Source organism: Leucoraja erinacea, chromosome 10, assembly GCF_028641065.1.
Source record: "Leucoraja erinacea ecotype New England chromosome 10, Leri_hhj_1, whole genome shotgun sequence".
Lineage (NCBI taxonomy): Eukaryota > Metazoa > Chordata > Chondrichthyes > Rajiformes > Rajidae > Leucoraja > Leucoraja erinaceus.
Window position 1 is genome coordinate 9232103 of NC_073386.1, and position 11225 is coordinate 9243327.

The following is an 11225-nucleotide window of genomic DNA, read 5'->3' on the forward strand; positions in this document are numbered from 1 at the left end:
TTTGGTCAAGGGGTAGACAGGGACAGAGCTGGGGACAAGATCAGACCAACCATGATGTTACTGTATAGAGGACGTGTTTGAGGGGCCAAATAGCTTATTCATGCTCCTCCTCTCATGTTTTTACGTTCTTTTGTTGTTATTGCCTGGTTGTATTTTGGATTTATTAAATGGTGACTCGTTGATGATAATTCCTACATATTGTAAATGTGAGACATTGTATTTATGTTCTGTAATATTCAAAATATATTCGATAAAATAAATGTTCACTTTGATCCACTTAACTTGAACAAAGAAACAATTGAGGATTGAGAAGCGGAGATAGACAAATCTTTGATTAGAACGGATGTCAAGGGTTATTGGGAGAGGGGAGGGAAATGGGATTAGGAAGCAGAGATCAGCCATGATTGAATGGCGGAGTAGACTCAATGGGCCGAATGGTCTAGGACTACTCCTATAACTTGTGAACTATTCTGTGTCGGGTATCATAGGTTATGGGGAGAAGGCAGGTGAATGGATTTAGGAGGGAGAGATAGATCAGCCATCTGGTGTTAAACTATGCCGTCTGTCAGACAGAATATGCTTCAGTTGTGAAAAAAATCTTTCTACCTCAGCTGAGGTCACTGGTGCATACCTGAAACAAGCTACCAACTCTATATTCATGTCGCTATCTTGTGCATTGCAACTACCTTTGAGAACTTTAGGTATGTTTTGTATTTCTTCAAGATCTTTGTTAGCTAAAATCACTCTCACATTTTCCTTGTATATATTTACCTACATCGCCAGGAATTTCACGGATATTGTCAGTTACTTTGTTTGAAAACGTGCAAGTTATTCACTAATGTTTCGCTACGTTTCTCAAGGGAAGTGATAGCTTGTGGGAAGTTTGCAAAATTGGCAGCAATAAACACAAGATTGCGGTGGAGGGAGTTTTTCTGCATGATTTCACTGACGATCCTGACTGCAGCAGATTCTTCTTCTTCAAAACAGTTGACGATTTATTTTATCTTTTTAAAATTTGCAGCATAGTAGAGTACAGCAGAGAGCCATGTACCCCACCTAGTGAAAACGGGCTGGATAGGTAGCGAATTCTCGGGTGCCATTTCCTTAAACAACTGCACACGTGACGGTGCATTGAGGAAGATTTTCTTGACATTGGAAACTAGGCGATCGACATTTGGAAACAAGCTATGTATGTGCTTGACAATTCTATGAAGTCCTTGAGCTAAGCATGTCAAATGCAACATTTTGGGGAATAAAACTTTAAGAGCTCTAGGGGCTAGTGGAATCAAGGGGTATGGGGAGAAGGCAGGCACGGGTTATTGATTGGGGACGATCAGCCATGATCACAATGAAGGGCCGAATGGCCTCCTCCTGCACCTATTTTCTATGTTTCTATAATCATACCACTGGGCTGTAAGCTGCCCAAGCAAAATATGAGATGCTGTTTCTCCAATTTGCGTTTAGCCTCACTCTGACAATGGAGGAGACCGAGGACAGACAGGTCTGTGTAGGAGTGGGAAGAAGAATGAAAGTGTCCAGTAACTGGGAGATCAGGTTGGTTCAACGGGCTGCGCAAAGGCGTTCTGCGAAACGATTGCCCAGTTTGAAACTGAACGGAATACGTACAATGTGTATGCCATGGTCTCTCATGCAATGGAACCAAGTCACTCGGATGCTGAAGCTACTTGATAGAAAAGTCTTTATTCATTAAGAGAAATAGATACACTTTTGCAGAACCGATTAATAGAAACTCTCAAACTCAAAGTGCATCACATTTTATACTGAGATCAAAAATAACAGCAGGTGATTCGATACAATTTCAATAGCTACAACATTGATTAGGTTGATACTTTGAGTCTGATAAAAGGTTTCATTTACCCATTTACAATGTCAGCACACTGCAGCAGACAAGACACCTCTGAATGTTCAAATATCTTTGTTGGGTCAAAGTAATTAATATGTGTGGTCTAAAGGCTTCTGAGGACAGGGAACCCAAACACTCAAAATTAGTGTTGTGAGAGCTGACTCTCTTGATGACTCCAATTATTGATGTGTATACAAATATGCCTATGACCATGCTCGATGTGCCAAGTTACAAAATAACTCTGGCCTGGAAGCTTCCTTCACCTCAAGTTTCGCTTATAGATGCAGCATGGAAAAGGGCTCTTCAACCTAAGCATATGTGGCTAATGGTGGCTAATGTTGAGGAAACAGGCACTTCAGCCCAACCCTTCCACGCTGGCCAAAATGCTCCATCTAAGCTGGTCCTATTTGCCAGCATTTAGCCCATACCCTTCTATCTTATCATCCAGGCATTCCTGTTACACTTATAACCATATAACAATTACAGCACGGAAACGGGCCATCTCGGCCCTTCAAGTCCATGCCGAAAACATATTTTCCCCTAGTCCCATCTACCTGCACTCAGACCATAACCCTCCATTCCTTTCCCGTCCATATACCTATCCAATTTATTTTTAAATGATAAAATCGAACCTGCCTCCACCACTTTAACTGGAAGCTCATTGCACACAGCTATCACTCTGAGTAAAGAAGTTCCCCCTCATGTTACCCCTAAACTTCTGTCCCTTAATTCTCAAGTCATGTCCTCTTGTTTGACTTCCTCAAGGATGCTCATTGTTCCAACTCGGATGTCATGCTTTCTGTAATAACCACCGGAATGCTGACGGAAATGTATTTTTAAGATCTGGATTACCTAGGATAGTGACCATGGGTTGTAAATGTGAATAGATTATTGGATTAGGCATGTTATTCAAAGGATCCAATCAGGGATATGATGTCCTTTAATCCTTTCATGGTTACAAAAGCATTTTTGCGGCAGAAATAAAAATAATGTTTTTGTTTGCCTGCTTGGAGATAGGTTTTATAATATTCAGATATGGAAACTGAAATTCATTACTGAACATTTATCAGAGTGAGGTGAATCCCACTTCCTCTCATGTGACTGAATGTAACAGGCAGCAACTAAAAGCAGTCCAATCAGGCGACTTGAAAAGAAAACGAGTGGAAACAGACAGACAGTTGCAGGGAGATTAGACTTTGTTGAAATTCACTCCATTTTGAAAAGCAAAAGAACCTGCAGTTTTACTGGAAATCTGTTCCAAAAGCAGAAAATGATGGGGATACTCGACATGTTAGGCAGCATCTGTGGAGGGAGAAATAGAATTAATATTCCATGTCAATGAAGCTTCACCAAAGGTAAAAAGGTGAGAAAGCAAGTGAGAATTAATTTGCAGGGACGGGGAAGGATTGAGACACAGGATGGAATACCTGTGATGGGATAGAGACTAAGCTGGCCCAGGTGACGCAGTTGCTTTTGGGTGTAGTCTAAGAGGTGAGTTTAATGATAACCACAAAAGAAATAGAAATTGTAACAACTGTAGTTTTTTTTGCTAATCTTCCCCAATCCGCCAGTCCATGACATCGTGGCTGCCATTTTAGCTCAGCACCACCTTCCTGCAATAACTCCATCACCCTTGATCTCCTTGATTCCCTATACATCTCTCCATCTCTATCTAGAATATACCCAGTGAATGACTCTCCATAGACGCTTGGGTAGACAATTCCAAAGGTTCATCCTTAGCAAGAAGAAACTCCTTCACACTTTTGTCCTGAATGGCCAAGGCCTAATGATCCCTGATCTATGATCCCTGGTCCCAGAACTTGAGCCTGGGGAAACATTACTCTTGTATCTGCCGCGTCAAGCACTCTTAAGAATTTTAAGAAGGATCTCGACCTGAAACATCACCTCTTCCTTCTCTGCAGTGAGACTGCTTGACCTGCAGTTACTCCAGCATTTTACAATACAATACAATACAATTTATTTGTTGTCATTTGAACCCAGAGGTTCAAACTAAATTTGGTTTCTGCAGTCATACGCACAATAGGAAGAACTAAGACACAACACAATTTACACAAACATCCATCACAGTGGAAGACAAAGTCTTATCTCTCCCCTGCACTAGCAAGTCCCGCAGCCATTTAAAGCCGCGCCGGGTGATGCAAGGCCGCGCTCCGGGTCTTGGTGTTGGAGCCCCCGGCGTGCGCTAGCAAGTCCCGCGACCATTTAAAGACGCGTCGGGCGATGTCAGGCCCCGCTCTAGGTAATTTTCAACCCCGCAACTCGGGCGGGAGAAGTCGCCGTTGCGGAAGCCCCGAAAAGCGGTCTCCCAGCAGGGACCCGCGGGCCCCCGGTGTCACTGTTCACCAGACCTGCGGTTGGAGCCTCCGAATCTCCAGGGTCAGGCTGCAGCAGCGCGCCACCACAGCTCCTCCCGCTCCGAACTCGGCCAGCTCTGCGATGGTAAGTAAGTCCGCAGCTCTGCGACTGGAGCCCCAGGTCGTTCTGGTTGGAGGCCGCTCCACGGTGCTAGGCCCCAACGACAACGGTGACCCGACAGAGAAAAGGTCGGGTTCTCCGTGCAGGGGAAAGATTTAAAAGTTTCCCCCACCACCCCCTGCCCCCCACACACATACCCAGTTAAAAATAAATAAAAACTACATTCAAACAAGACAAAAAAAAAAAAAGACAGACGGACGGACTGCAGAGGCCGCTGCGACGTGAGTCGCGCCGCCCACCCGTTGACTTTTTGTGCCTGTGTTCGGTTTAAACTAGCATCCGTGGTTCCCCCTACACTCTTAAGAATTCTGTACGTTTCAGTGAGATAACACCCGATTCTTATAAATACAAGGCTACAGAGGCCCAAACTGGTTAACCTCCTCATACAACAAACCGGCCACCTCACGTGCCATTCGGGTGAACTCTCACTGCATCCCGGTTTAATAATAACGTAGTAATTAGCAGTGGTGACTACAATACTACCAGACGTAAAATCCCATCTGATTCACTACTTCAGTGAAGGAAATCTGCTATTCTAACCTATTACACAACTATATTACTCCTTGTGACTCTAGACCCACTAATGTGGTTGAATATAAAACCAATCCGTTCAAACATAGAGTAATAAATGTTTACCTTGTGTCAAGATAAATAAAACCTTAATGGAAGCATTCTGAATGTCCAACTATAGCAAATTAACAGGCACCCCATATCTACTCCACTAGTTATAGCCTCAAAAAATTATTTCCCTTTTACAAAACAATGCTGAATGCTATCAATTTTTTTAAAGTTCGCTATTAATACTTAGGTTTTAGTTTAGTTTAGAGATACAGCATGGAAACAGGCCCTTTGGCCCCCCCGGATCCTCGCTGACGACCGACATCCATCCACCCATCTATCTACCTATCTATCCTTCTTCTATAGTATTACTAAAACTCTCATCATGACTTTCATCTTGTCTGCGTTGATTTTAAATTTGCGCAAAAACGCTACCCTATATCACCAGGATTACTCGCCATCTTACTCACCGTTCTCCTCTGCTCCAAGCCACCAGGTTTTGTTCGGATCGGTGGAAGATTATAAAAGTTATGAAGGTTTAAAAAATCATGAGATCAGCATATTGGTCTTCTCGCCTGTCAGTCACCATGAAGGTAACGCCCCTTCCGGCACCCACTGGAGAATAAATCCCCGGAGGCGGGGCCGAGTCCGTGAGCACATCCAGAAGCCGCCGTCCAGAAGCCGCTGAGAATAAAGGTGAAATAGCGGAGTATGGGCTGTTTTCCGTGGGTTGGTGCGGGCTGTGTTCGGCGGGCTGTGTTCGCTGGCGAGGCTGTGAGCGCGACGGGCGCTGGGGACGGGAGCAGCTGAGTGAGCCCGGAGCCGGGTCCTGGAGACAGGAGTGCGGTTGGAACCGGGGCCGAGAACCGGTGAGCCCACACACCCCCCCCCCCCCCCCCTCCTCCACCCCCCCCCCCGCCCCACAACACGCCACCCCCCCCTCCGCGCACCCCCCCCCTCCCCACACTCCTCCTCCACAACCCCCCCTACCCCCCCCCCACACAGTAACACTATCCTATACTCACTAGGGACAATTTTTACATTTACCAAGCCAATTAACCTTCAAAACTGTATGTCTTTGGAGTGTGGGAGGAAACTGAAGATTTCGGGGGAAGCCCACGCAGGTCACGGGGAGAATGTACAAACTCCGTACAGACAGCATCCGTAGTCAGGATCGAACCCGGGTCTCCGGCGCTGCATTCACTGTAAGGCAGCAACTCTACCGCTGATCCACCGTGCTGCCAATAATAGACACTAACATGATTGATGCAAGGCCGTCTGATCTATACTTCCTTGTTTTCTTCAGCCTTTTGAAATACAGCGCAGAACGAGGCCCTTCGGCCCACCTAGTCCGCGCCAACTGGAGATCACCCCGTACACTAGCACCATCCTATACACTAAGGACAATTTACAATTTTACCAAAGTCAATTAACCTATAAAGCTGTATGTCTTTGGAGTGTGGGATGAAACTGGAGCACCCGGAGAAAACCTATGCGGTCACAGAGAGAATGTACAAACTCCGTACAGACAGCACCTGTCGTTAGTCTCTGGCGCTGTAAAGCAGCAACTCCACCACGGTGCCACCCCTTTCTCTTTCCTTTCTTGATGATCTTGCATCGAGGAAGAATCTGATGTCTCTCTGTAATTTACTGCAGGGACACAGCTGAGACTGAGAGCTCGGCATTTGAGGAACTGAAAGTGCAAACTCCACCATCTGAGCAAAGCAGGATTCTGGGTGATGGTGGTTACTCCATCCACGCAATGAATTCGGCCACACCAATAGTGTGAGAATCTGAAGAGAGCACGTGGCTTGATGATATTCTCGGTTTACAGGCGAAACCATTTGTTGCTGAAAGTCATTTGCCTGCATTCAGATCTGCTCAGAAATTGCCTCAGAGGATCTTTTTAGGCATAATTGTGCTGGCTGGACATGAAATGGCACCGCATCTGGCAGGTGCATAAATGAACAGTTTATTAGACGTCTGGCACCCTCTCCCTACTGGTAATTATCTAGAAATAATACTTGGGTGTATGCTAGATGACTGACTACTGACGAGCCGTGTTGTCACGTCTGTGGCCATTTAAACAAATGCACATTGAACATCATCAGGGTGGGGGGGGTCACATGCAGACAGCTATACTTTCAAGATCAACAAAAACTATGATTAAAGGGCAAAATAGCTGCTTTATATTAAACGATTTCACCAGTCATTCACCTCTGTCAATATTAATTCATGATTCAGTTACTGCTTCCCTATCATTATTCTTCCAAATAATATGCTTGGCACTGTTGAATGCTCAAAGCTCACAGCAAAATGTGATCGGCAAGCAGTGAGATTTTTGTGTTGTTGGGCTCAGGCCGTTAACTGATTCCTTGTGACTGGATTTACACAACTACATTCTGGTTTTACACAGTTGAAGAATGTGCTGAAGATCAGATGCAGGGACATCATAAATCTTGCTCCTGTAAACTGTCCCTCGAGTGTAGGCTAGAACTAGTGTTTGTGCTGATTGTTGGTCGGCACAGACTTGGTGGTCCGATGGACCTGCTTCCACGCTGTATCGCTGAACAAAAGAAAAGTCCTTTTTAAAAAAATCTTAAATAAGTTAAGTTTTTAACTCCCGCAGCTGACCCTGGAATAGAAACATAGAAACATAGAAATTAGGTGCAGGAGTAGGCCATTCGGCCCTTCGAGCCTGCACCGCCATTCAATATGATCATGGCTGATCATCCAACTCAGTATCCCGTACCTGCCTTCTCTCCATACCCCCTGATCCCCTTAGCCACAAGGGCCACATCTAACTCCCTCTTAAATATAGCCAATGAACTGGCCTCAACTACCCTCTGTGGCAGAGAGTTCCAGAGATTCACCACTCTCTGTGTGAAAAAAAAGTTCTTCTCATCTCGGTTTTAAAGGATTTCCCCCTTATCCTTAAGCTGTGACCCCTTGTCCTGGACTTCCCTAACATCGGAAACAATCTTCCTGCATCTAGCCTGTCCAACCCCTTAAGAATTTTGTAAGTTTTTATAAGATCCCCTCTCAATCTTCTAAATTCTAGAGAGTATAAACCAAGTCTATCCAGTCTTTCTTCATAAGACAGTCCTGACATCCCAGGAATCAGTCTGGTGAACCGTCCCTGCACTCCCTCTATGGCAATAATGTCCTTCCTCAGATTTGGAGACCAAAACTGTACGCAATACTCCAGGTGTGGTCTCACCAAGACCCTGTACAACTGCAGTAGAACCTCCCTGCTCCTATACTCAAATCTTTTTGCAATGAAAGCTAACATACCATTTTGCTTTCTTTACTGCCTGCTGCACCTGCATGCCTACCTTCAATGACTGGTGTACCATGACACCCAGGTCTCGCTGCATCTCCCCCTTTCCCAATCGGCCACCATTTCCAAAGCTTGGGAGTTGAAGTCACAACCCGCTCCTCAGCACCAATTCTACCGTCTGTCCACTGCTGTCACCGCTATCTGGAAGGTCAATTTCTCTCATTACCCCCGTCACCCTGTTCCTTTCCCGCCTCCTTCAGCTCAACTCCCAATCCTCCTTATTCAAAGCCCCCTTTGTACCTTTTTATACCCCTCTTTTCTCTCCCCTATGATCCCTTCCACCTACATTCTTCCCTCCCTCTGGCTTTACATTTCAGTCCTCCTCACCTTTCCTTATCTAATCACAATCTATATTACTAAAATTCTGATCATGACCACTTCCTGTTCTGTATATTGATTTTAGAAAAAACGCTGCCACTTACGGCTGTGATTTTTGGTCATCTTACTCAGAGTCCCCCTCCACTGCGCAGGACAAGCGGATTTTTCCTATCAATGAAAAATAAAAGAGTTATTAGTGTTTAAAAAATGTTGAGATTCTCTCTCCTGAAGGCCACGCCCCTTCCGGAGGGACTATAAAACCCAGAAGTGTTGAGTGCCTCAGTCAATCTCTGCAAGATGGGAGAAAACAGAGGGTCACGTCGCTCAGTCTGAGCTGTGAATAACACTGAGCACATGTCTACTAAACTGTGAGTGGTTTTACTGACCCATCAGTACCCTTAATGTGGTTTGAAAATATAGTTTGGAAATGCTACAATGTGTTGCCTTTGGTTTGGAAATGGTAAAGCTGTGTTGCCTTTGGTTGGGAAATGCTCAAGCTGTGTTGCCTTTGTTTTGGAAATGCTAAAGCTGTGTTGCCTAATGAAAGTTGCCTTGCCTAATGAAAGTTGCCTTGCCTAATTAAAGTTACCTTGCCAAATTAAAGTTGCCTTGCCTTGTATATAATTAAAAGTCTAATCTTGACCACTTCCTGTTTGCACTTTATATTGATTTTAGAAAAAATGCTACAACGTACGGCTGTGATTTTTGGCCATCTTACTCAGAGTCCCTCTCCACTCATCATTGGTGGAGGTGGAATATTGCATTGGGGGACCAGCCCTCCCGTGTAATGCTGGGACCCAACGGGTCCCACTTAGTCTAGTAAGATATAAAGCACAAATGAAAAGAGTAAAAACTCTTATCTTAAAACGGCAATAGTTTCTTTCTGTGGAAAATTGCCACATGAAACGAGCAAGGAATAGTATCTATGAGGGAAGCAATTTGAATTACAATGGTCCCCCAGCGCCACACACTGGTGACTGGAAACACAACAAATGCTTCTAAAATTGCACATGCACAGAAAACAAAGCAGAAATTTTCATTGCCAGATATCTGAAAAACAAATCTAGTAAATGATAGAAAAGGTAAAAATTAAATTCTGGGGAAGCTTCGACAGAGTCGGTGTAGTGACTCATGTTTTTGTGTTAAGAAGTGTTGAACTAGAATTACTCCAGCACTTCTGCTGCCTAACCGGCTGAGTTAGACATAAAATGCTGGAGTAACTCGGTGAGACAGGCAGCATCTCTGGAGAGAAGGAATGGGAGACGTTTTGAGTTGAGACCCCTCTTCAGTCTGAAGAAGGGTCTCGAACCGAAACGTCACCCATTTCTTCTCTCCAGAGATGCTGCCTGTCCCACTGACTTACTCCAGCATTTTCGATTTAAACCAACATCTGCAGTCTCTTCCTACACATAACCTGCTGAGTTGCTCTAGGACTGTGTCATTTTTTTGTCCAACTAGGGAGTGTAATCTCAGGTTAAAAGATTGTCTGTGAAAGACAGAATTCTTCTCTCAAATGGCTCAGAATCTCTGGAATTCTCCACCTCAAAGAGCTGTGTATGCTGAACCATTGCATATTCGAGGCCCATGCAGATTTCTGGACAACAGAGGATTCAAGGGTTTAGTTTTAGTTTTAGAGATACAGCGCGGAAACAGGCCTTTCGGCTCACTGAGTCCACGCCGACCAGCAATCCCTACACATCAGCACTTCAACTCCCCCTCCGTATACGACCTCTCTGCCCTGGGTCTCCTCCATAGCCAGAGCGAGCAACACCGGAAATTGGAGGAACAGCATCTCATATTCCGCTTGGGGAGTCTGCATCCTGGGGGCATGAACATTGAATTCTCCCAATTTTGTTAGTCCTTGCTATCTCCTCCCCTTCCTCAGCCCCCGGGCTCCTCCTCCTTTTTCCTTTCTTCTCCCCGCCCCCCATTGCTCTGAGGAAGGGTTTGGACCCAAAACTTTGCCTATTTCCTTCGCTCCATAGATGCTGCTGCATCCGTTGAGTTTCTCCAGCATTTTTTTGTGTACCACCTTCGATTTTCCAGCAACTGCACTTTCTTCTTAAACACAATCCTCACACATTAACGCTATGCTACACCAGATTCAGATTCAATTTTAATTGTCATTGTCAGTGTACAGTACAGAGACAACGAAATGCATTTACAACGAAAAATACACACACACTAGGGACAATTTACACACACACACAGGGACAATTTACACACACACACACACTAGGGACAATTTACACACACACCAAGCCAATGAACCTACATTCCTGTAAGTCTTCGGAGTGTGGGAGCAGATGGAGGGAGACCCGCAGGGCCGCAGGGCCGAGGCTTTGGTGGCCCGGGCCCGGGCCCAGGGGCGGGTTAGGGATGGGGACAGGCCGGAAGCGCGGGCCGTTTCCGCCGAGCGATTGAAGATGGCGCCGCGGCCGGGAGCGGGGGAATGAGGGAGGAAGGACGGACGGACGGGGCTCGGCTCGGCGACCGGCTTGAAACCCTCCTCCCGCTCGGAGCTTTCATGCGATTTAACGGACCCCTGAAACACCCCGAGCGAGCGGACAGAAGGATTTAAACCACAAAGGGGGCGCTGCTTCACCCCCTTGAAGAGTGTGCGGGGGCGCTTCCTCCAAGGGGGTGGGG

The 11225-nt window shown here is 45.6% G+C and overlaps 1 protein-coding gene across 4 annotated transcripts in view; it reads right to left on the minus strand.

The window, feature by feature from the left end:
- Positions 1-1124: 1124 nt before the first annotated feature.
- LOC129700763 (uncharacterized) overlaps positions 1125-11225 on the minus strand; it is a 61201-nt gene continuing 51100 nt past the window's right edge. The window contains exons 1-4 of one of the 4 annotated variants that reach the window (XR_008724098.1): positions 10852-11003; positions 8681-8744; positions 5389-5747; positions 1128-3166 (exon numbers count right to left, since the gene is read on the minus strand). Coding sequence is in view for 2 of the 4 variants with exons in the window: in XM_055641438.1 (XP_055497413.1) it covers positions 5497-5747; positions 8681-8744 (315 nt within the window). In the remaining 2 variants the exon portion in view is untranslated. Of the gene's footprint in view, positions 3167-5388; positions 5748-8680; positions 8745-10851; positions 11004-11225 lie in introns of those variants that run through there. The other 3 variants (XM_055641438.1, XR_008724097.1, XM_055641439.1) reach the window with 3 other exon arrangements.